General features: G+C 36.2%; 1 protein-coding gene across 1 annotated transcript; it reads left to right on the forward strand.

The window, feature by feature from the left end:
- The first annotated feature begins 419 nt into the window (after positions 1 to 419).
- On the forward strand, positions 420 to 26,866 carry acox3 (acyl-CoA oxidase 3, pristanoyl). The gene is made up of 18 exons (XM_052561542.1): positions 420 to 521; positions 1,250 to 1,446; positions 1,989 to 2,222; positions 2,477 to 2,551; positions 7,435 to 7,524; positions 8,329 to 8,472; positions 8,562 to 8,650; positions 8,869 to 8,965; positions 10,299 to 10,481; positions 10,681 to 10,803; positions 10,958 to 11,078; positions 11,197 to 11,319; positions 12,331 to 12,444; positions 15,546 to 15,661; positions 17,814 to 17,988; positions 23,573 to 23,640; positions 23,742 to 23,828; positions 25,830 to 26,866. Exons 2-18 carry the CDS (start codon positions 1,276 to 1,278, stop codon positions 25,947 to 25,949), a joined length of 2,130 nt encoding a protein of 709 aa, XP_052417502.1. The 5' UTR covers positions 420 to 521; positions 1,250 to 1,275; the 3' UTR covers positions 25,950 to 26,866.

Below are 26,866 nucleotides of genomic sequence, written 5' to 3' on the forward strand. Positions count from 1 at the left end.
ATTAAATCTTTTTTCTTTTTTTTTTCGGTATTTTGTGTGACCCATTTCAGAATACTTTAACAATAGAAATATAACTGTAGTCTTTATTTATGTAGTTTTAAATACATTTGTAATCAATTCAAATTTATTTTTATATTGTTATTATATTTTAGTTCGTCTTGTATTTAACTGTTATGATTATTTTATGATTTAAAAAATGTTTTATAGTGCAGTACTTTGAATTATCACCGTGTATTAAATGTGCTGTATACATAAAAATAAATCGGCTTGCCTTACAATATTGCCACTGTCTGAAAATATAACCTGTTTTTTAAACAAAACATCACAAAGTTATCACACCCCTCAGGTTCACCTTTATGACGCTGGCTTTCGGAGGCACAGCTGTTTTTCAAAAGGACGAGGTTTGTTCAGTGCAGTGCGCCTTTAAGCAGCAGCGCTTCTGTGATTGGTTGTATTTGGTCACGTGAGTATTTCCTCCTCCGAAGGGGTAGAGTACAGTGGTCTCGAGGTTACGGGTAAAGGTAAGACCAACGTTATTTCAGCACGTTCAAACTAATGATATGAAAGCAGATCCTTCTGCACCTTTCAATTCTCTTTTTAAAACATCTTCTTTACTGTTCATGTGTAGTGAAATGATGTTAGTCAGCTTGCCAGAATAGAAATCCATGGCTGGAGGTGCTCTTGTTTATCTTGATATTGTGACGCGTATGCAGGAAGAAATGTTAACTTATGTGCCATGAAACTTTTTTGTTCTACAGAAACAATTCAAATTCCTTGTAAATGGCCTTTGTAAATGTGGTGGTATTGTGTTTGAGCTGTTTAGTGACAGCGAGTTTTGTAACTGACATTGAACTTTGCATTGAGTTGGCCTGATAACTAGATCACAGGTATTATAACTTGGCAGATTACAATCCTGCAAATGACACATGATTTTTGGGAAATTAATTACACATAAAGAGTATTGCAAAAACTGAGCTAAAGTCTATAGCAAATAATGTGCAATGAAATAATGTACAGTTCCAGCAGTTGTCCTGAAAGAAAGGGTAGCATAGGAAAAGGATTGATGACATGAATGTCATTAACATTTGGGGGAATGGTTGATTCAGACATACTAAACATACTGCAACTGCTATAGCTTTAGTTAGTGCAATATCAATTTTCTTCCCTTCAGAAAATCATGACAGTTATCATTATCTATGTTGTGAACATGATTGATCAGGTCATGTTTGTTTTTGTTTTCTTCCTGGAGGTTTTAAAGTGCCTTTGTGTCAGAACATGATGAGTGCCCCAGCCATCACAAGTGCTAAACAGGTTTTGGGAGAGAAAATGGATGAGGGCATCCCAGACTTTCCCAGCGGTCCACTAGATATCTACAGGAGGAAAGCATCCTTCAGCTGGAAGGAAATGTTGCGGTTTCTGGAGGATGATGAAATCATTGCATTCAAGGTAAATGTTTATTACATAAAGTACATCTGTCCTAACAACCCCATGGGTATAATGTCCATAGTCCATTTAGTTCATACAAGGAAAACTCTTTAGACTGAACTGAATTTCAGAGGAATGGTATAAAATGCTTCAAAACATTTACAAATATTGTGTTTCTATTCAGCAGTTCAGAGCTTGTTTCAAACATGCCAGGTCATGTGATTTAATCAAGCAAGGCTTTGTTTACGTTATTCTATTTCAAACTTTAGATTCAAAGCATTTATGAATTCTGATACAAATACTGTTGATCTGGTCAACTCGTGAATAAAAATCTGATGGTTTTAACAGTTTATTTAATTTTTTTATTATCTTTAATTTTAATTAATTTAATGAACCTTTAATACTTATGCATGCATAATAAAATGACAATTAGCCTATACATGCTTGCATAATTTAGGCTATATTATTTGTTTTGCAGTGCACTTGGTTCAGATTTTCAAATAGTTCAGTTCAGTCATTGATACTGATAACTTCTCAGCGCTCTTGTGTCTCTCTCTGAGCAGCAGCACGTGTTCAGGACACTAGAGAGTGACCCACTCTTCGCACAGCAGCCTGGGGAGGACATCCCAGTGGAGAAGAAGCGAGAGCTCACCTTCCGCCGCTGTAAACAGTTGTTTAAGTATGAGTTTTTAACACGTGATGAGGCCATGCAGAACCCCTGGAAGATGACCATTCTCAATGACTGCCTGGGAATGTATGACTGGTCTTTGGGAGGCAAATACTTCCTTAACAAAGGGGTGAGCCCATTTCATACGACCTCTAGAGACCCCTAAATGTGGGAGTGTAATACACTAACCTTCCAAGAATAACTTTGTAATCCTTACTATTTATGAATTAAGAATGAACCCATTCTGGAATGGATAAAGCTCAAACAGAAGTAACTTAAGTAATATTTTCCTTTTTCTTGATGATTCACAAAATTACCATGCAGTAGTGTTCATGATTTTTTTGTGATAATTTTTTATATAAAAACCTTTTATATTTTTGTTAGATGTTTGGAGCCACGGTGGCAAACACTGGATCTCAGAGACACTTGAAGTTTGTGCAGGACATTGAGCAAATGATGGTAAATTATCTCTGTTTTTATGTCATGCAACAAATATAAACCCATATCAGCCATAAAAATTTAAGTAAAAGCTTCAGTTCAGTGAACTGAGTAAACACGAACTATACAGTATCCTAAATGCATTCATAGCAAATATCGTTGCTTGGCATTGCTTGGCATTTTTTAGATGGCCACTAGTTTACACTACTACCCACTACTCAACGTTTATTACATTATTTAACATGAAGTAACAATGAAAGATTCTTCTAAGCAATAATTAATAATTAATTTTATAACTAACATAAACTATCAATGAAGAGATGTCGATTTATTAAATATCATTAACAACGATTCGAAAATATTGTAGCAAATGTATTGCTCATAATGCTAGTTAATGCATTAATGTTAAATAAAGAAGTTTATTGAAAAATATTTAATTTAATTATTTGATATAAAAAATTGTCGTGAGATTATTATTTGCTTTTGTAGATTGTCATGTTTTGCTGCTCAAAGTATAATGGCACGATTCATTCCCTAGTGAAAAAGAAATACTAAATTGTATTTGAAATACATTTATTTCATGTGAAGTATACTAAATACATTTACATATTTACAGCGTGTAAAATAAGTATTAACCAAGAGAAGATGCTGTTGACATGAAATTTTCACCAGATGTTGATAACATCCCAAGTGATCCATAAATACAAAGAAAACAAAATGAGTTCAGAAATTAAGTTCTGTCTAATAACATGGAATGACACAGGGAAAAGTTCTTGAACTACTGAAATGCATTTAATAGTTTGTAGACCTGTTTGGAGAAACGAGTCACATGCATCGCTCAGGTCTGATTTTTGACCCATTCTTCCACAGAGTCTTCAAATCTTGAATTCTGATCTTTAGTTCTTATTTTCTATTGGATTCAAAAAAAGTGAAAGTGACGTGACATACAGCGAAGTATGGTGACCCATACTCAGAATTCGTGCTCTGCTTTTAACCCATCCAAAGTGCACACACACACAGCAGTGAACACACACACTCACAGCAGTGAACACACACACACCCGGAGCAGTGGCCATCATTTATATGGAAGCATATGGGTAGCATTATTCAATTTGGGATGTAATATGCAAAATGACAATGCAATATGTAAAATGGCAATGCATTTCTGTATTTACATTTACATTTTCCAATACATTTGTGCAACGTTTGGTGCAAAATGAAAATGAAAATTAAATTACATAATTTTCATTTGCCATTTCCTCCACCAGTTTTAATATGTAAAATGAATATTAATTTTAACGCTTTATAAGTTGCAAAATTAAAATTAAAATGTATTACAGAAATGATTAGATATGTCTAACATGTTCAAGCAAAAACTGTGGCAAAATGATCATTTAAATGCTATTTTTCTTAAATGCATTAACACTCACAGTCAAGACACTTACCATTGCATTTTCATTCAATGTCCCGCAATGAATGTAGCAAAATTCAATGTGCACATTGAAAATGCATTTCGAGCCGATCACATCTCCGCCCCCTCCTGCCCTGTCAATCACTGCGTGAACAAGGCGGGGCTTACAGAAGGTCAGAGACTCAAGTGAGAGAAAATGGACAAGATAGTTGGCCCGTGTACGTTTTGATCATTTCAGTTTATGGCTTCAATATTTCATTCGCACTTGTGGGCGGAGCTGAAACGCTGCTTTCATCTGATTGGTCGAATCTCTCCGCTTTCAGCTTGATCTTTTTATTCTTTCAGGCAGAATAAGAGTCAGTGCGAGTGAAGCACTGTAATGTCTGAAACCACAACTCACTGTTAATTAGCATAATATTTGAATCAGATGTAGCTGGGCACATAATTTGTGCTGCTGAGACCTGCAAGAGAACCCGTTAAATTATTGTATGAATATTAATTTGTCCCACTAATAAATACAGTGCAAATAGTTCTGTCTCCTTGGATAACAGAATATAGTTAAATATAGATAAATATAGTTAAATTTATTAAATAAAATTAAATAGGATTTTTTGGGAAGGTAAGTCTGGCCAGTTATACAAGCAACACGATTAGTCTGAAGATCTGAGCTGAATTGGGTGAAACATTTAAGTTCTAGTCTATGTCAATTACTCTCATAATAAATAATAATAATAATGTTAACTGTATTTTTCGGTATAAGTTGCATTAGTCCAAAAATACGTCATGACGAGGAAAAAAACATATATAAATTGCTCTGGACTATAAGTCGCATTTATTCAGGACCAAGAGAAAACGCTACCGTCTACAGCCGCGAGAGGGCGCTCTGAGGTAGGCTAAAGGAGCACTGAGCAGCATAGAGCCAATTTTATTATTTTTATTTAGAAATTTTACTATATTCATTTTTACAATTATTTATTAATTTCACACACACACACACTTATGACTTAAAAGATGAGAGTGGTAAATGTTACAGACATGGAACTGTTCAGTCTGTTATTGATTTTTATTTCCACTTCACTTTTATCCAAAGAGAGAGAACTATTTGCACTGTATTTATTAGTGGGACAATATTCATATACTACAACCTAGAAATAATTTGCAGGTCTTGACAGCACAAAGTATGTGCCCAGCTACAACTGATTCAAATATTATGCTAATTAACAGTGAGTGGTGGTTTCAGACATTTCAGTGCTTCACTCGCACTGACTCTTATTCTGCCTGAAAGAATGACAAGACCGAGCTGAAGGCGGAGCGATTCGACCAATCAGATGAAAGCAGCGTTTCAGCTCCGCCCACAAGTGCGAATGAAATATTGAAGCCATAAACTGAAATGATCAAAACGTACACAGACCATCTGTCTTGTATATGTTTTCTCACTTGTATCCTCTTCTTGAGATTTGAGTCTCTGACCTTCTGTAAGCCCCGCCTTGTTCACGCAGTGATTGACAGGGCAGGAGGGGGCGGAGATGTGATCGCCTCGAAATGCATTTTCAATGTGCACATTGAATTTTGCTACATTCATTGCGGGACATTGAATGAAAATGCAATCGTAAGTGTCTTGACTGTGAGTGTTAATGCATTTAAGAAAAATAGCATTTAAATGATCATTTTGCCACAGTTTTTGCTTGAACATGTTAGACATATCTAATCATTTCTGTAATACATTTTAATTTTAATTTTGCAACTTATAAAGCGCTAAAATTAATATTCATTTTACATAATAAAACTGGTGTAGGAAATGGCAAATGAAAATTATGTAATTTAATTATCATTTTCATTTTGCGCCAAACGTTGCACAAATGTATTGGAAAATGTAAATGTAAAAAAAAAATGCATTGCCATTTTACATATTGCATTGTCATTTTGCATATTACATCCCAAATTGAATAATGCCACCCATATGCTTCCATACATTTATGCTGCGACACCCGAGGAGCAGTTGGGGGTTCGGTGCCTTGCTCAAGGGCACCTCAGTCGTGGTATTGCTGGCCCGAGACTCGAACTCAAAACCCTAAGGTTAGGAGTCAAACTCTCTTACCACTAGGCCTCGACTTCCCCGTCAGGTCATTGGCTTTATTTTCTTTCTCTGAAACCAAACAAGAGTTTCCTTGGCTGTGTTTGGGATCATTGTCTTGCTGAAATGTCCACCCTTGTTTCATTTTCATCATCCTGGTACTGTAGGTGTTGGGACTGAACTAACTAATATTGATTTCCACTGACTAGGGGCAGGATTGCTTTCTCATTTTTGATAGATTTCATCTGGTGTCTTAGCTTTCTGTGCCTTTTTGCACCTCTCTTTCTTCATGTTTAGTATTTTTTCTCAAATGTCATTCCATTTTATAACGCATAACTTAATTTAACTTAATTTATGAACTTATTTGTTTTGTTTTCTTTGTATGTGTGGATTACTTGGGATGCTGACAACATCTCGTAAAAATTTCATGTCAACCGCACCTTTAGAAATATATTTTCAGAGAAAAATGGTGACGCGTTCAATACTTATTTTAACCCACTGTATGTACTTAACCTGTTAAATGTCACCCCGTCCGTATACGGGACGCCTACGTTGGAAAGGTCTAAGACTCCCAAATATATATTTTACTAATATTTTTTGTTAAACATTATGTAGGAAAAGTAATAGATGAATTTATGACAAGAGTGCACCCTCAGAAATCTACATTACAAAAGGAGCTTTGACCTTTGTTTAAAAAAAAGACTTCCTCGTTGCCTTTTTCTCTATCACATTTTAGAAATCATCAGAAGTTATATATAACTTGAAAACATAAAATCTCAAAATTCATCCTTCAAAACCCATTTTAAAATCAGACATTGCATTACCATGTAAATGGTACATCAAAATCATGTTACAAAATGTTTTCAGTCATGAATTATAAAAAATTTAGGTTTGTATTATGCACATTCATGTCTATCTTCAAAAACGTGAGTGATAAAAATAAAAATACCTTGCAATTGTTTTGTAGTATACTTAACTGGTATAATTAAAACAAATTTTGAACTAAATGCACTTTAATTGTTAATTGTGCAGAAGTACTGCTGAAGTCCAACTATAGATATGCTAGTAGAACTACTGCGAGTATACTTTAGGTAAAGACAGATATTATTCAAAGAGTGTGCAATCCTCTTTAATAGTGACATTAAAACACATTAAGGAAATGTGTATTGTGCACGAGTCTCAAGTGATGTGTCAGTAAATATGGTAATAGATTTGAACTATACTTAGTATGAAATAAATATATTTTAAATATATATATTTTTTTTTTACTAGGGTTAAATGAAGGCTTTGGCTGTCTTGCACGTTCATTATTCACCATCCATACATGTGTATATACAAACCAGCAAGTTGCTTTTGACATTAGTCATGACAACCACATGAACTACTGGCAGCTTGTTAATATTGTGTCTGTCTGTTTAGACATTTGGATGCTTTGCACTGACGGAGCTGAGCCATGGCAGCAACACGAGAGCTATGAGGACAACAGCCAGATATGACCCCAGCACTCAGGTACACTGGTATAGTATAGTACCAACATGTCCTCCACTAACGCAGGTCTGAACACATGCAATCATATCACGAGATTATACAAACATGGCCTTTCAAAACATAAAGAGACAGGGACTGTTGATTCAATAATCTAGACTAATAAATAAACTTAAAAATAAAGTTAAAACAAAATAAGTAATAAATACTATAGTTCATTGTTGATTCATGAAAGCTGAAGTATGAACCATACTAAATATTTCATATATGTGACCCTGGATCACAAAACCATTCTTATGTCACACTGGGGTATATTTTTAGCAATAGCCAAAAAAACATTGTATGGGTCAAAATTATCGATTTTTCTTTTATGCCAAAAATCATTAAGATATTAAGTAAAGATCATGTTCCATGAAGATATTTTGTAAATTTCCTGCCATAAATGTATCAAAACTTAATTTTTGCTTATGTGCATTGATAAGAATTCATTTGGAAAATTTTAAAGGGGATTTTCTCAGTATTTAGATTTTGACTTCCAGATTTTCAAATAGTTGTATCTCTGCCAAATATTGTCCGATCCTAGCAAACCATACATCCATGGAAAGCTTATTTATTCAGAAAAATTGACCCTTAAGGCTGGTTTTGTGGTCCAGGGTCACATATGTTATCTAAATAATTAAATGACTTGCTTGTAGGTAAATCCTCCTTGTAGCACACAAAGCCATCTGTCATTATAAAAGCTTTCTTATTATGGTTTTTAATATTCCTTCCTTCTGTTTAATTATTTTCAATGATCCTAGCTAATTTATGTTGTTTTGAAATCCGCAGGAGTTTGTGATAAACTCTCCAGACTTTGAAGCAGCCAAGTTCTGGGTGGGGAACTTGGGAAAGATGGCCACTCATTCAGTCGTATTCGCACAGCTCTACACCCCTGATGGGCAATGCCACGGTCTTCACTCCTTTATAGTCCAAGTATGTGTGAAAATACGTTTTTCAGTTCATTTGCTTGTCTTGTTAGAGCAGTTGTGAATAATTCGGTTTTAATGTAATTGCATTTCTAGGTCAGAGATCCAAAGACCTTGCTGGCAATGCCAGGAGTTATGGTCGGGGACATGGGAATGAAACTGGGTCTGAACGGACTGGATAACGGGTAACGAGTTTACTGTTGTGATTACAGTGTTTGGCCATTAGATGGCGTTAACAGAAAACCATAAAAGAATATATGTCTCACTTCATCTCCATAATATAACTTTCTATTCATTACAATGAATATGCTAGTCTTCATACTTTTCATTGTAATCACTTAACAAAATATTTTGTTGTAATGTATAAAATAATTTCATGATTTTTATTTATTTTTTTTGTCAGTTTTGCCATGTTCCACAATGTGAGGATACCTCGTGAAAACTTGCTAAACAAAACAGGAGATGTTACGCCTGATGGACGCTATGTTTCACCTTTTAAAGTAAGCAATATTATGTCTAATAACCATTACATATACTGCATCTTTTTATTGCATTTACACTGTGAAAATAATCTGTTTCCAAAAACGTTTATGTACATACACATAAGTAATAGCAATAGAACAGCATTTATTAATCTTTGTTAATGTTAAGTTTCTGTATTTGAGACCCTAGACCACACAAAGAGTCATAACTAGCACAGGTATATTTGTAGCAATAGACAACATTGTATGGGTCAAAATGATCAATATTTCTTTTATGCCAAAAATCATTAGGATATTAAGTAAAGATCATGTTCCATGAAGATATTTTGTACATTTCCTACCCTAAATATATCAAAACTTAATTTTTGATTAGTAATGTGCATTGCTAAGAACTTCATTTGGACAACTTTAAAGGTGATTTTCTCAGTATTTAGATTTTTTCTTTTTTTTTTTGCACCCTCAGATTTCAGATTTTCAAATAGTTGTATCTCAGCCAAACATTTTCCTATCCTAACAAATCATCAATTAAAAGCTTATTTATTCAGCTTTAAGATATATTTTTTACATTTTTAATAAATGGACTGTTATGACTGGTTTTGTGGTCCAGGGTCACATTTATTAATACATTTTCAATAATTAATTCACTTAAAGGATTTAACAATGAAAATGTATATATATATATATATATATATATATATATATATATATATATATATATATATATAAAAAACATTAACCTAAGTTAATTAAAAAAAAGACTCATGAAAAAAAGGCTAAAAATTTGACAAAAAAAGACTCATTGTTCATTGTTCATTGTTAGTTTATGATACCTAATAAATTAGTTATGTTCATATTTAGAACCCAATCGTAACATCTTTCAATTGTTCAAATATGTGCAAAGCAGCGGTATTTCCGTTGTTATTATGAACAAGGTTAAAATCGAGCTATTTTGGTGTGTATCTATATGGCCATTTTGCACGGCTTGACTCCCTCTGTCTGTAGTAAGAGAAAGCAGTGGTGCAGCAGCTGTGTTGTGCTATGCAACATGTACGAGAAGGAATCCCTATGCCTTCATTTCAAACAAACTGGGAGTTTTCAATCACAGGGAAAGCTAGGACATCAGCCAACGTTACTGACAGAAAGACATAAAGGGGTTTTTCTGAAAACAAACAGAAGAAAGAAGTTGAAGATGAATCAGTGAGATATAATGTGCCCTCCTTTTTCCTCACATTCTTTTGACTCTTTTTTTTTTTTTTTTTGTGGTTTGGTCTAGTCATCTCTGCCATGTGTTTGCAATTACTTTATCATGTTTCTCTCCATCCTGTCTTTTTCTAACCATAAACCTTTATAGGACCCCAATAAGCGGTTCGGGGCATCTTTAGGGGCTCTGTCAGGAGGCAGGGTGGGCATTACAAGGATGACTCTGGTCAATCTGAAGCTTGCGGTGACTGTGGCTGTGCGATTCTCCGCCACACGCAGACAGTTCGGCCCCAAAGAGGACGAGGAGATTCCAGTGCTGGAATATCAGCTACAGGTACAGAACACCGACACGTCTCTCATGTATACGCCGCATGGCCAAAAGTGTAACATTTAATGTTGCATGGAACATTTAATAGGCCTCTACATCCACCACTACATTTTTTGGAGAGTATTTTCTTCAACTTCTCAGGTCACATTTTTTAAGTTGCTCGTCTTTGACCCTTCTTGTTCATACACACTATCCTCTGTCGTAGCAATGGCGTCTTGTTCCCTTCCTGGCGGCGGTGTACGCACTGGAGCACTTCACCAGATCCTTCTGCATGAACTTTGTGGAATTTCAAATCGGACTGTTAATGAAGGACAAAAGCGACAGACAGGTAAAGATACGGTTTAGAAATGCTGAATATAAAAGCGTAAATAAAATCAGAGATAATTATCCGAGATGAAAAACACAAAAGCGTCTTGATCACTAAATTCTGAAAGTGTAGGGATCTTCTAGTCTAGATTATGTGTGTTTGTGTCACTTCTCAGGCTGAACTGGGCAGAGAGATCCATGCCATTTCGTGCGCTTGTAAACCTCTGGCATCATGGACAACCCAGCGAGGCATTCAGGAATGTCGCGAGGCTTGTGGAGGACACGGTTACCTTGCCAGTGGGAAATTTTTTAAATCCTCATAAACTAAATGTTTAATAGATAGATGCAATCGACAACACCAAGTCTAAGATCAAAAGAACTTCTAGTCAGCTTCTGTTTATCTTTTCGTGTTAAGTGAACCGTCTGGGATTCCTGCGCGATGACAACGACCCAAACTGCACCTATGAGGGTGAAAACAACGTCCTTCTGCAGCAGACCAGCAACTATCTGCTCAACTGGCTTCAGCACAAACAGCAAGGTCTCACACACTAGAGTCAAACTGACCCACACTCAGTTTTCATACTGCTTGAGATCGAGGTTAAACTTTTCAAATTTGCCTACATATTTTTCATTTAGGGTCATGAATGTGAACGCAATGTTTCGACCCATAGATGTGTTTTAGAAAGGCTGTAAATATTTTGTTATGGCTTTTGTGACCCCCATTGGTTTGCATATTTCAACATTTTGAAAAACAGCATAGAAAAAAAACAATAAAAAACTAAGAAAAGCTTTATTGTAGCTCACTCATAAGCTAAAATAAAAAATACATAAAATCTTTAGAGATTAAGACAAAATTTTCCCAAAACTGAGGACTCGTCATCTTAAAGATTCAAGGAAAATGATATGTTTCTTATTTCATGTAGTCAAGTCACATAATCAATCTGCCAAAGATAGTTTATTTGTTGTTAGTTTGGATCTCTGTTACTAGACTGAAGAGTGAGAAACTAATTTCACCCTCACAAGGGTTTGAGAACCAGACATAACAAAAAAAGACAGGAAGTACAAATAACGGTTGATACTATTTATACAGACTTGTAGTTATTTGCACCTCAGTGTGCAAATAGTCACGGCAAAAAAATGTGTTTTGTGTCTGTGCAGCTAATTTTGATTTGTGTGGGTCTAATAAAAAACTTTTTTTTAAATAACATTTTTTTCATAATTTATATTCATGCTCTCACATATATTATATTTATAGGATGACACAAGCTACAATAGAGTTTTTCTATTGCATTAATGTTTTATACATTGTTGATTTTTGGCAAATTCAATGTGGGTTGATGCAACACAATAGTACCATGTTTGTGAACACAAGAGGAAGGTTTTAACATGCATTCTTCATTTTAGTTTTGTCTAAAAGATTAAAAAGGAAGAAGTAACGATGGTTTGTTAACCATGACATCTAGAGCATTCTTTGCATTGGTTGTAGTGGTATGCAGAATCTGAAGAATGCTTTTTGTGTCTGATATGATGTTTTTCTCCCTTAATCAAGGTAAAGGAAGGATTGAATCCCCTCTTGAGACTGTGAACTTTTTAGAGGACATGAACAGCATTCTGCAGAGCAAGTTCACAGTTGGCTCGGTGGAAGAGTGCATGAACTCAGGCGGTACGCAACATTAACATCACATTCTCCATAACAGGGACACATACTGTACATGCACATTCCTCACAAGCGCACACACCAACCACATTACTCCTCTAGCATTCACCTCTGTTCTCCTGGTGCTCTACTTTTCCTTCTTTTAGACTCCAGACTCCATCCAAACTTCGTTTTGTGGATGATTTCACAGCCTTGGATGGAAATATTGTATGATTTTTAAGTATGACTGTTGATTAATTCAAAAATATGGGTAACAATTTATTTAAAACCTTTATATAATACATTATAAAGGGTTATTACAGATTATAATGTATTATAATTATTCTTAATGTTTGTTGTAATACATTATATCTTGTAAGTAATTATAACTGAAATTTAAATGCATAGTGTAACAATAAATCGATACGTGTTGTTATTATTAACATATTAATTATTCATGAGATTGTACAGTGCATTGCAAGGCATAATTAATGCATTAAATTTACTTTAATAAGGTATCACTGATACCAATACTGATTCTTTCACATTTTGTAGCTCTAATACAGAATTGAGTTTGCACAAACCCAAAACTTTGATCATTTTCTTTTGAAGCATTCAAGAAATCCATTTCTAGTTCAGTTCTGTTATTCACCTAGTGATTTCTTATTTTTGTATAATATAGTCATTATTCATTTACGGTCAGAGGAACCCAAATAAACAAAATGAGCCTCGTGTCATTTTCATATCCCACTTTCATGGTTTTGGCGTAGTGTAATCCCGAATGTTTGTGTGTACAGTGTTTTTTTCCTGAGCACATGATCTAACACATAAACTGTGGCACCTCCGCCGCACACAGAGAGATCGTGAGAATCTGCGTCACGCTGTGTTTTTGTGGAGTTTACTGTTAAAAGTGCTCCTTGATGCTGCAGACTGCTTCAGTGGGAGAGTTTCGAGCTGCACATCTGCTGCACATCTGCTCTCTTTATTGACATCATTCCTTAGCTGGTGACTCAACTCGTTGTTGCCTGGTTACAGGGGTCAGAGGATCCTCGTTTTAATTGGACGAGGATAGGGTGGACTGCTTGGCTTTTAACAGACTTTTATCGCCTGTCGCATCACGTGACAAGTGCCCAATGAGTTTTCAAACGCTTGACCGGTTTTAATGTTGTTTTCTATCCCAGCTGTTTTGCATCAAAACTTTAAATGCTCTCATTCTTTACCTATAATAGGCCATGTCTTGAATCAATCCATTTCAAGCTAACTTAATCATAACAAACTAAAGAAATAGTTCAACCAAACATGCTGTCATCATTTGCTCACCGTAATGTCCTTCCAAACCTCTAGGGCTTTAATTGCAGCCTTGAGTTGTAGCCTTTACGGGGAAGTCGTGGCCTAATGGTTAGAGGGTTGGACTCCCAATCGAAGGGTTGTGGGTTCTAGTCTTGGGCCGGATGGAATTGTGGGTGGGGGTAGTGCATGAACAGTTCTCTCTCCACCTTCAATACCACGACTAGGTGCCCTTGAGCAAGGCATCTAACCCCCAACTGCTCCCCGGGCGCCGCAGCATAAATGGCTGCCCACTGCTCCGGATGTGTGCTCACAGTGTGTGTGTGTGTGTGTGTTCACTGCTCATTTCGGATGGGTTAAATGCAGAGCACAAATTCTGAGTATGGGTCACCATACTTGGCTGAATGTCGCTTCACTTCACTCACTTTATATATTAGTGCTGTCAAACGATTAATCGCATCCTCAAGAAACGTTTTTGTTTACATAATATATATATATGTGTGTGTATACTGAGTATATTTATTATGTAAATCTAAATATACACACACAGTGTATATTTAGAAAATATTTCCATGTATATATTTATATTCATATAATTGTTATTATTTACAAATATTTAAAATGTATAAACGTAACAGATTCTTCTTAAATATGTACATGCATGTTTGTGTATTTATATATACATAATAAATATACACAGTACACACACATATTATGTAAAGATTTTTTTTTTTATTAATTGTTTGACAGCACACACACACACACACATGTACTGTATATGTGTATATATATATATATATATATATATATATATATATATATATATATATATATATATATATATATATATATATATATATATATATATATATATATATATATATATATGTATGTTTTTCTTTTTTAAAGGTGCCCAACTTTTTGATTGTATTATTTTGACTAGACCCATATCCTCCGTATCTTTTCAAAATCTTTGTCCAAAACATCTCATTAACAGTTTAGAGATTATTTGATTCTAACTCCAAATAGAAACAAAAACATATTCAAGAACTAACCAATCTCAATTTCTACATCAGTACCTTCAAATACTGAAAATGCTCAGTCATTTCTTCAGAACTTATTTGCTTGATTGAGCGCAATGAAGATATTTGAAGAGAGTTTCCGTCTGTGTGGTCTTGTTTCATAACAAACGTATTTCATTATTTAGAGAGGGTTGAGGGTTGTTTTCTGATTCATTAGTTCCTTTATAAGATGGGAAAGCAGTTTTGTTGTTTCTAAATCTTAAGGATTTTATGAATGTCTTGGTTTTTTACTGTTTGGTTAAGTTTCACAGCTTTATAGTCCTGGTCAGAAGGTTTGGATTTTGCAGCGTTCATCTGCTCATGCTGTTGTAGCATGAATGCACTTAAGTTCATCTCTCTATGGACTTGGAGTTCGGGTTACTTCTGCGTCACGAGTTGAAGAAATACATCCAAACCTCAAGCATCCAAAACACGAGACCTCTTGTTCTTGAGTCACAGTCCCCACCCAGATACCTAATCCATGATTACATCTTTGTGTTCACCAAACCTCTGCAAAACAGACCTGTTTCAACAATAAATCCAATATTTGTTTAATCTTAAGTAGCCTTTCTTTTTTTCTTTTTTTTGTGGCCCTTTCCAAATAATTGTGAAAATTGTTTGCCATCTGCAGTCCATTACACTTTATTCAGTTTGTTTATACAGTCATGTTTAATCAAAATATCTACTTGTTTTGAAGCTGTTCTATTATTCTTATTCATTTTCTTGCATCATATGTGCATCTTCGTAATGTCGTTATATCATTTGATGTTGTGTCCTCAGTGCCCCTGGCAGCGTATAAGTGGCTGGTGTGTTTCTTGCTGGGTGAGAGCCAGAGGAAGCTGTTTCATGAGAAATCCTCTGGACTGGGAGACTTTGAAGCACGGAACAACAGCCAAGTATGTTTTAATCCTGACTTTCATAGCATGAGACCTTAAAATGTGATCTATCTATGTTTACTGGCAGCTCAGAGGGAGGTGAGGTAAAACACATTACCCAGCTTCCTTATACTGTACCTCACGCTGAGTGTGTTTACATGCATCATCTTATACTGATTATGGTTAACAGCGTCATGGAAACATATCTCTTTACAAACACACATTTTTACAGGTGTTTTACCCGTATTTTAAATTACGCATTACATTGTGTAGTTTTTTATGTTGTAGGTAATGTCCGTAAATGGACTGGATATTTTCTGCCAGGACATTTTCTCTCTGTGTGTGTGTGTGTGTGTGTGTATGTGTGTGTGTGTGTGTGTGATGGATTTGTTTGTATATATACTGTACTACTGTCTTTTTTTTATGTCTTTAAAATAAGTCTCTTATGTTCACCTGTGTTTATTTGATCGGAATATTTTGAAAACAGTAATACTGTAAAATATTATGAGAATTTAAAATAACTGTTTTGTATTTGACTACTTTTTCAAACGTAGTTTATTTTATGTAATGACAGAGCAGAATTGTCAGCCGTTGTTATGCCCCTCTTTAATGTCACATGATCATTGCACTGCTGATTTTGTGCTCAAAAACATTTCTTATTATTATTGATGTTAAAAATGGTTGCTTAATATTTTTCTGGAAACTAGATTCTTTAATAAATAGAACAGTTTTGTTGTGTTTGTTGATGTAAGCTGTAAAAAAAAAAAAAAAGAAAAAGTCAGAGAGAGAGATTTATTTTTAGCTTACTAACTTCTCTCTCTCTCTCTCACCATTACCACATATCAATCTGTGTATAAACACCTGGCCTTCTGGCTATTAATTCAATGTACACATTTCTGTTCAAAGTTATTGTTATGATATATAGATATCCATTTGAGAACCACGTTTCACCTTCTAGATGTGTTGTTATTCATGGGTGCATGAAATGTGGTTTTTGTTAATATTTTAGTATCAGGCTAAATTATGATGATACCTCAGCCTAGGTTTCCCATTAATACCTTTCTGTACAGTGTTGTTCCATTTATGACTTCTATCTAATATAAAACAGACCTCAGGTTCTTCAGACATGTCTTAAACACTGAACAGACACTTGGCCCAGACATAGCCCTTACTTACATATATTCCACTGAGCTACAAATCTACAGCACACTGGGCAATTCAAAGAGCCGCTGTCTGACCTCCACATCTTGAAGGATTTAAAGCCTTTTTGCCATATCAGATTCATTTAGACTTGAATATGTGCTCTGTAGGGTCAGAATCACATGCAGGATGTGTGAAAGCTACTCGCATCACGTTTCAAATGATATGAAAGTATCACGGTTGGACCGAATCTGACCTCAGTAATGAAACACAGCAGGTTCACCACATGCACATCCAGTGACCCAGAAAATTATTTGGATACTTACACATTTTTAACTCATTTTATTTTAAAAGTGTTCATTCCGTTAATACAAATTCCATTTGGCTTGGTATTTTGTTTTGTCTAATGCCATGACATACTTTTTATAAACGTGGCTCAAAAGTTTGGGGTCGCTGTGGATGTGCTGCTTGTGTTTTTTGAGAGTCTAGTCCAGCCAAAAACAAGCAGTCAGTTAAAGGTCATATGATATAATGAGTAGAGCTTGGACACTGTCCAGTGAGCGTGAGAGTGAGTTTAACTAGAGCACTTTGGTGACATGATCTAGAATCGAGAATGTGATCGAGCAGGTAACGGTATGCGACTGATTAAATTATATTAAAACCTTCGGTGAGGACAAGAGAGAAATTAATAAAACAGACCTTCTCCACACATAATACTGACCCAGCAACCAGCAAACACAGAGAATCACTGTCTAGCAACCAGACACAAACACAAGCTCATTGCTAAGCTTTTTTCGTTTAATTTTCCCCCCCTGTATAAACATCCTGATTGGTGTCTCGTCTGTGTGTCATGACTGTCATTGTGCTGTCATGACCTGGCTTGTGATTATGTGGGTCAAAATGTCTTCATTTGCTCCTTGACTCCATAAACAGTCTCGGTAGAGTTATATACAGTATGTGTGAGTTTGTGTCCTTGGATTCACTTTTCCTGTAACTTATCTCTCTCTCTCTCTCTCTCTCTCTCTCTCTGTAGGTGTATTATTGTCGCTCACTGGCCATTGCCTATATTGAGCACACAGTGCTGCAGCGTTTCCATGATCTGATTCAGGATGAACAGACTCCAGCTGCTCTCAGATCAGTGCTGGGGCGTCTCTGTGCTCTCTATGGCCTGTGGTCCCTCACCGACCACATGGCCGTCCTGTACCAAGGTAAACCACTGTTCTCTGCAATAGTTTGTGTTTTTCCTTTCATGTCTGTTGATGCTGGCTGTGTGGCACAAATTATGTTTAAAGGCTTGAATAGACTACAGTACACAACTTTTTTCCACATTTTTCCCCCTTTTACAGTCTGGACAATTTGACACAATTTAGAGCTAGTGCCGATTTGAGTTGACTTATTTCATAGAAAATTGCGTAGTGTATGATGCGTGCAGCCTCTTGATTTTTTTCAGCTTCAGACTGTGATTATTGATTTTTAGAACACATTGTTTTCACTTTTGTCACACGTTGTCACTACTAGCAACAAGGCACGTGTTTCTGTGCAAATTTGTGTTCAAAACATCTTGAAAGTGTGATGGTGTGTTTAGTGTATGATGTCCAGTTTTTCCTCTGTAACTATTTGCACAGTCTGTAAGTGCATGTTAAACATCACGTAGTCTATTCTAGACTCATGACCACATTCACACAGCAGCAAAATACGGTTGTCAGTCCTGTTTTGAGTCCTTAATACAGTTCCGTTCACACACATTACGGTTATTTACAGGCATGACAACCGCATTCTGTAACCAAACTCGTAAATAACAATCCCGTAGGTATTCAGGACTCACAACCTGAACACACATGCTGTGTGAACGGAACAGGACTGGACTACTAGTAGTCTGTTATGTGAACCACTGGCATCAGTTCTATGTGTTCTGCACACAATTCAAACGCTCCGCTCTCCACACAAATTTAAAACCTCGGTTAATAAAGATTTCACGAAAGAACTCATTTGTAGTGTGAGAAAGTGATAAGATATTCAGTTTTTTACATGTCGCCATCTTTGGTTTTACTTTTGTCACTGTAGCTATGGTAACTGGTAAGGAATACAGACTTGACTACTGTTGCACGTTCATACCATAGACTGTAAAAAAAGATGCAAGATGCTCTATTTCCTTCCACTGTAGAAAAGTCAAGCCAAAACATCTCTGTATGGTTGCTGCCATCTTGAGTAAATGTAGTATCGGGAGGTGGAGCCGTGGTATCAAACAGCCGGAACGAACGGGACATTTCGAGACTCACACCTGTAAAGAAAAAGCAGTTGTCAATCCCAAAAACTGACAGTGTGAACGTTGCCATAGGCTGCCTTGATAATTGATAAAGGCTACATTCACCCTGTCTTGACAACCGCATGTGTGAGTCTCGAAATGTCCCGTTCACACAGCAGCTTAAAGCTGTATTTAGAATACATTGCATTACAGTGCGTTTGGTCTCGTACTCTATCGCTTACGTTGTCAGTGTTGTGCGCTTGCTTAGTCCTTTGTTGTGATAAACAGTAAAGTGCATTCAAACGCCAGCCAAGAGAGTGTAAAGAAATACCCTTTGTGAGAAGCAGTTAAATCAGCGGGAGTTAAAAGCAGATCGTAAGTGTATTTATTTCTTGTCTCATTAGTGTTTAGCGCAGTTGTCGTTGCTAGGAAACACTTGTTTGTTTACTGTGTTGAGACGTGTTGCGTTTGGTCTCGTACTCTATCCCATACGTTGTCAGTGTTGTGCGCTTGCTTAGTCCTTTGTTGTGATAAACAGTAAAGTGCGTTCAGCTGAATTCAATTTCCGTTTTGTTGGGTTTTGCGACTCCAACGGGGCAGGGACACCGACAGGGGATACAAGTATTGTTTTGATTATTCTCTTTTTCCTTCTTCTTGTTTAATTTCTGTTTCAGTTTTTGTTTATAACCAATTCTCACTATGTGTTTCCAGATCCCTACTATCATTACCAGTAATAAAACCATGCATCACACAATGTAGACAGCGCCATCTTAACAACCTGCACATTTTGTCTATGTCTGCTAATACACTACTTTCTTTTTCTATTGGTCTCTGGAATTGCCAGTCTGCTGTAAACAAAGCCGATTTCATTACTTCTATTATTAGTCATTCAAAGCTTCATCTCATGGCCTTAACAGAGACCTGGATCAAACCAGAGGACACTGATACACCTGCAGCACTCTCCAATAATTTCTCATTTTCCCACTCCCCCCGTTTGACTGGAAGAGGTGGAGGTGCTGGTCCGCTCATCTCTAATGATTGGAAATGTAATCCTTTACCATCTTTGGATATCAACAGCTCCTTTGAATCTCATTCAGTTACTGTTACCTACCCTTTTAAAATACATTTTGTAGTTGTCTATCGACCCCCAGGACCACTGGGTAACTTTTTGGAGGATTTAGATATGTTGCTCTCAACCTTTTCTGAGGATAGTACTCCCCTAGTTATGCTTGGAGATTTCAACATCTAGCTAGATAAACCTCTGTTTGCTGATTTCCACTCTCTGCTTGCCTCTTTTGATCTCAACTACTGTCAACTACTGCTACTCACAAATCGGGCAACCAACTGGACCTTATTTATACATGACACTGCTCTACTCATCATGTTCTGGTTACTCCACTGCACACGTCGGATCACTTCCTCCTCACTCTTAACCTCAACATGGTCCCTGGCACATCACTTACCCCTCCACATGTCATCTTTCGACGTAACCTACGCACACTTTCACCCTCCCGGCTATCTGCAATGGTTTCATCTTCACTTCCTTCCCCTAAACTGTTTGCATCTTTGGATGCGAACAGTGCTACTGATACTATCTGCTCCACTCTTACATCTTGTTTAGACACTGTTTGCCCCTTATCTTCCAGGCCAGCCCGTAACACCCCTTCTGCCCCTTGGTAATCTGATGTTCTACGCAAACACCGTTCTAAGCTTAGAGCTTCTGAAAGGATGTGGCGCAAGTCCAAAAATACTACTGACCTTATTGTGTATCAGTCACTCCTATCTTCTTTCTCTGCTAATGTCTCCTCTGCTAAAAAGACATACTACCATAACAAAATTAACAATTCATCTAACTCTTGCATGCTTTTTAAAACATTTTCCTCACTTCTTTGTCCTCCTACTCCCTCTCCTGCTTCATCTCTAATAGCTGACAACTTTGCAACGTTTTTCATTAATAAAATTAAACACATTAGCGCACAATTTTCCACACCACAATCATTCAAGCTCATATCACCAGCAAACTTACACACATTTACATCCTTCTCTTCACTCTCTGAGGCAGAAGTCTCAAAACACATCCTTTCTAATCACCCTATTACTTGCCCGCTTTATCCTATTCCATCTCATCTTCTTCAAGCCATTTCTCCTGCAGTTATACCTGCACTCACTCACATCATCAAACCTTCCCTTCACACTGGTGTTTTCCCCTCATCATTTAGACAGGCACGTATAACTCATCTACTTAAGAAACCCAACCTCAACCCATCTCTTTTAGAGAACTACAGACCAGTTTCTCTTCTTCCTTTCATTGCAAAAACACTTGAAAGAGCTGTGTTCAAACAAGTCTCTACATTTCTCACACACAACAATCTCATTGACAGCAACCAATCTGGCTTCAGAAGTGGACATTCCACTGAGACAGCCTTGCTCTCAGTTGTTGAAGGTCTAAGACTGGCAAGAGCAGAATCCAAATCTTCAGTACTTATCCTGCTTGATCTGTCCGCTGCTTTTGACACGGTTAATCACCAGATCCTCATATCAACCCTACTGGAAAATGGCATCTCAGGAACCACACTTCAATGGTTTGAGTCTTACCTATCAGATAGGTCCTTCAAAGTATCTTGGAGAGGTGAGGTGTCCAAGTCTCAACATCTAACTACTGGGGTGCCTCAGGGCTCAGTTCTTGGACCTCTTCTCTTCTCTGTCTACATGGCATCATTAGGTTCTGTCATTCAGAAACATGGCTTTTCATACCACTGCTATGCTGATGACACTCAACTCTACCTCTCATTCCATCCTGATGATCCGACGGTAGCTATTCGCATCTCAACTTGTCTAACAGACATTTCTTCCTGGATGATGGACCATCACTTTCAACTCAACCTTGCCAAGACAGAACTGCTTGTGATTCCAGCAAACCCATCGTTCCATCACAATTTCACCATCAAGTTAGGCACATCAACCATAACTCCTTCAAAAACAGCTAGAAGCCTTGGAGTTATGATTGATGATCAGCTGACTTTCTCAGACCACATTGCTAAAACTGTCCGATCCTGCAGTTTTGCTTTATTCAACATCAAGAAGATCAAGCCCTTTCTTTCGGAACATGCTGCACAACTCCTTGTTCAAGCTCTTGTTCTGTCCAGGCTGGACTATTGCAATGCCCCCTTGGCAGGTCTTCCAGCCAATTCTATCAAACCTTTACAATTAATTCAGAACACGGCAGCAAGATTAATTTTCAATGAGCCAAAAAGAATACACTTCACACCTCTGTTTATCAATTTGCACTGGCTTCCAATAGCTGCTCGCATAAAATTCAAGGCATTGATGTTTGCCTATAAAACTACCACTTGCTCTGCACCCATTTACCTAAATTTGTTACTTCAGACTTATGTGCCCTCTAGAAGCTTGCGTTCTGCAAGTGAACGTCGCTTATTGTGCCATCCCAAAGAAGCACAAAGTCACTTTTACGGACTTTTAAATTAAATGTTCCCTCCTGGTGGAATGACCTGCCCAACTCAATCCGAGCAGCTGAGTCCTTAGCCATCTTCAAGAATCGGCTTAAAACACATCTCTTCCATCTTTATTTGACCCTCTAACTTTATCACTCAATATTCTAATTCTATTCTTAAAAAATCTAACTACCTTTCTAATCTTTTTGTATTTTATTTTTCTTTTCATTTATTATGCAAATGTGTTAACCTAACTGAGACTTGTTATAGCACTTATATATCATTCCTCTCTTTGTTGTTTTTGATTGCTTCCACAGTCTTCATCTGTAAGTCCCTTTGGATAAAAGCGTCTGCCAAATGAATAAATGTAAATGTAAATGTAGAATACTGTTTCTATTAACGTTCAATGGAAGTCAAGCCCATATTTGGTGTTCCTTGAAATGAAAGCTCATTTCTTCATCACTGTAGTTTATGATTGAAAGGTATTTGTATGTTTTGTACATACTGTTTTTTTTAAGAATGGTTTTGTATGTACTGTTACTTTTGTTGTTTATTATTGCATTAATAAATAAAAAAAAGACTTTGAAGACTGGAATAATGGAATAATGGCTGCTAAAAATCTATTTACAGGAATAAATTACATTTTAAAATCTACTCAAATGGAAACCAGTTATTTTAAAATGATATCTTTCACAATGTTACTGTTTTAACTATTTTAACACATAAATGTAGCCTTGATTAGCATAACATTTTTCTTTTAAACCATTAAAAAAGGTTGTTTAAGATTATTTGGTATAAATACTTTATTACATTAGGTAATAAAGACACAGCTGTTTGTTAAACAATGCTAGCAGACACAACTTTTGATTTAACATTATCTAAGAATGCTTTAGAAGTCATTTTTTTCTATTGTCAGCTGACATTAATGTTGGTAACTAGTGTTCACAAATGGAACCTTATTATAAATTGTTACTAAAAATCACTTATGTTTTCTTTTTATACGTTCTTTGACTTTTTGATAATCCACTTTAGATATTCTACTAACTATAAGTAGCCTTGCATTTGGGTTAAATTTTGGTCTCTTTGTGTTTTTAGGAGGTTATTTTTCTGGCCGACAGCCGGTTGACTTCATCCACACAGCCGTCCTCACTCTGTGTGGGCAGGTTAGTGTTGCTTTAGCTGTAGTTCAGTTACAGACACCCTCACTTATAACTGCATGGTGAGGCTTCAGCATTGCAGGTGCCCTCTCATTTTCTCTGTCTAGCTGAAGGATGATGCTGTGGCGCTGGTTGATGTGATTGCTCCTCCTGACTTCATCCTGAACTCACCCATTGGCAAAGCAGATGGTGAGGTAAGAGAAGGCATACACAGGCACACATGTGCACATGAGGAAGAAGACTCGGCAGTCCTCCACTCTAACTGTGGAATCACTTATTGTAGACAAATGTCTCTGAAAGCTGCAGAAGTGATCATCTAATATACAGTGACTCCAAAAAAGTTTTTTCCAGTGACTTTTATTCAACTGGTCACAAGGTGATTTTTAGTGGATGATCTGTATGAAGTTCACTCAGGCGTCTTAGCAAAGTAGCAAAGTAACCTCAACACTTTTTTGTGTTTTCATGTGCATTTAAGGTTTAAACAGTTATTTTAAATTTAATTTTTTTTTTTTAACTGATAAATTAAGCCTTGGAGAGCATAAGATACTTTTAAACATTAAAAAACAGTGATGTATGTATGTATGTATGTGTATCCCCATTTAAAGACATTTTTAAGCCACTGTTATAACTGTAGTCTTGTGATTTCATGTAAGTGTGCATGCTTTTTTTTATTATATATTCTCTATAAGTACTGTTCAAGTATTTAATGCAGTTTTTATGAAAAACAAAATACATTATTATACCATCAAGTCGTGCATGTCGTTTACAGATTTGGACAAATAAAAAAGGTGTTTTCTAAACAGAATACAATTTTTTTCCTGCTAGTCTATTAAATAAGTTTGCCTTTGAGACTGACAGCTAGTGTTGATGCAATATTTACTGGAAAATATTCCAGCTTAATGTGTCACCAAAGGGGGGTAAAGTCAACATTAGCTAATAAAATCAACAATTATTAGAACTTTGGGTGTTGGGTTTATTTCCTTGTTTCACAAAACAGCAAGAAAAAAGCAGACAAGTTGATTAAAACAAACTAATTCCCAGCAGCTGGAAAATCTGGAGGGGTTTTCCATTGTACTGCCCTTAAGGGTGTTTTAAATCCCTTAGAAACATGATTCTGACTAGACTTTATGGTTACTGACTCATTCCTCCAGTCATAATCTCTCAGCACTTTTTTGGCAGGCCATACATTTCTGAGTATAAGGAAAACAGAGCATTATTGAAACACTAGTCAAAGCAGAGCAGAGCAGTCACACACACACACACACACACACGCCCCACTGACACAGAGACCTTTAAACTGATTCCCCTGCTGAGTGAGACACTTCATATTTACAGTTGAGGAGATGTTTACTGGAAATTAACTCTTCACTTTGGCCTTGAGTTCATTTTCTGACTCATGATCGGAGGATTTGATAAAAGGGAGGACTTCTTTATTAAAGCCATCCACATGCTTGTTATTTTTACTATTACAGGGGTCTCTGTAGATCTTTACGGTCATGAAGTCACTTCATTAAATGTTGCATGCACGTACTAATGTCTTCCTCGGTATTTTTGTTTTTCAGTACAAGTATCTAAACATCTTTAAGTCAAGATGCATTAGCTTGAGATGCAGTTGTAAAAAAAAGTCTGGGAAAAATTAACACCATTTTTTTTTTTTATGAACTTAATTTTTATCAGTTCCACTGAAAACAAGAATTCTTATGTTATTTTGTTTCTCAAGTAAATGTATCTCGATTTAAGGATGCTTAGACGTTTGTATTAGAAAACAAGACGAACAGCACTTCAGTGTAATCGGGAGTATGATCAAAGTTATTTCTATATTCTAGTAGTTGCGAGCAAAGGCAATCATAATTATTTTTGGTCAAATACATGTAAAAGTAATAGAGATCAGTCGGAAGTTATGTTTTCAAACTTTGAAGTGTAGCTAATAGAACTCGTTGTGTGTTCTCTAGACATTTACATTAACTGTATATGTTCTGTATTATGTTCCCTTCAGATTTTTCCTTGAATTTTCTTTACTTGGCCTTTAAAAAAAGTATTAAAGTCAAAGAAATTTCGTTCATCAAACCTGCAGAAATCCTGGTCTGAGTGGAATTGTAGAGCTGTTACTGATAGCAAGGCACATGGCCTGACCTTATATTGGTCCAGCAGTGCAAGTGTTTTTGTGATTAAGGACTGTTTCTCATGTGTTTCAGCTCTACAAAAACCTGTGGTCTACAGTCATGCAGGGGAAGAACGTCCTGGAACGGCCATCTTGGTGGGCCGAGTTTTGTTCTGACAAACCTGCGGTTGGATCTCTCCGAGCCAAACTGTAACTCTTCGTGCTGGAAGACTGTTAGGGAAACATTCATCTGTTTGTCCGGAAAAACCAATGAGTTCTAAAAATGATATAATACAGTCATATGGTTGTCATTAATAAATTGAGTTTATCAATTGAAAGATCGTAACAGCTTATGGGATATTAAAGGGAGGTTAGAAAAGTCCAAGAAGAATCCCAGCCATGTTGATCTCAGTGTAAAATTATAAACCGATTCACTGAAACGTACTAATATCAGAATAAAGGTAGGTTTGTGATGTACTGTAAACAATAACAAGGGCTCTTATTATAGCTCTTCCTAATTCATTGTGCCATGATATACTCACTGATAAAACCCTTAACAATAACAGTGTTCAGATGCTAACTGATTGTACGAATAATGCACATTGATAACTGCTTTCATATAGATCTACTTGGGGTGCAGATGTATAATTGGTTATTTTACATAATGTTAGTTTGATTATGGAATGGTGAATGATTTTGAGCACAAACGCTTGAATGTATGTTTAATACATGGTATTTGATAATGTAATTATAATAAATCTTGACTTCTTATCACAATAAATATTTTTAAATGCTTTTATTTTGAATGCAGTGCAGTTGTATGTTATATGATATATTATCCCGTGTTAAAGCATGGGACAGGCATCTTGAACATCAGATTATACTGCATTAAACTATGGAAACTCAGTTAATAACCGAGATGGCTGATTTAGAGATGACCTTGTCCATTTAAAGATGGCAGTGCCGTGCAGGTGTCATTGTCATTTCATTTCCACCAAGACCAAATACATTACATTAACACTGTCATGTAAATTACCATGCCAATCCCTCCGAGAAATGATCAAAAGAAATTGGTTTTAAATGAATGCTGTTATTTTGAACGCAGGAATAAATCTATTTCAGTCGCCCCTC

Source organism: Carassius gibelio, chromosome B7 (genome assembly GCF_023724105.1).
Source record: "Carassius gibelio isolate Cgi1373 ecotype wild population from Czech Republic chromosome B7, carGib1.2-hapl.c, whole genome shotgun sequence".
Lineage (NCBI taxonomy): Eukaryota > Metazoa > Chordata > Actinopteri > Cypriniformes > Cyprinidae > Carassius > Carassius gibelio.

Excerpts from the sequence above, each read along its gene's own strand:
- acox3 (XM_052561542.1), top strand. The coding sequence starts at position 1,276 with ATGATGAGTGCCCCAGCCATCACAAGTGCTAAACAGGTTTTGGGAGAG. Across the intron at positions 8,966-10,298 it reads GCTATGTTTCACCTTTTAAA|GACCCCAATAAGCGGTTCGG; the intron begins GTAAGCAATATT and ends AAACCTTTATAG. Across the intron at positions 12,445-15,545 it reads AGAGTGCATGAACTCAGGCG|TGCCCCTGGCAGCGTATAAG; the intron begins GTACGCAACATT and ends TTGTGTCCTCAG.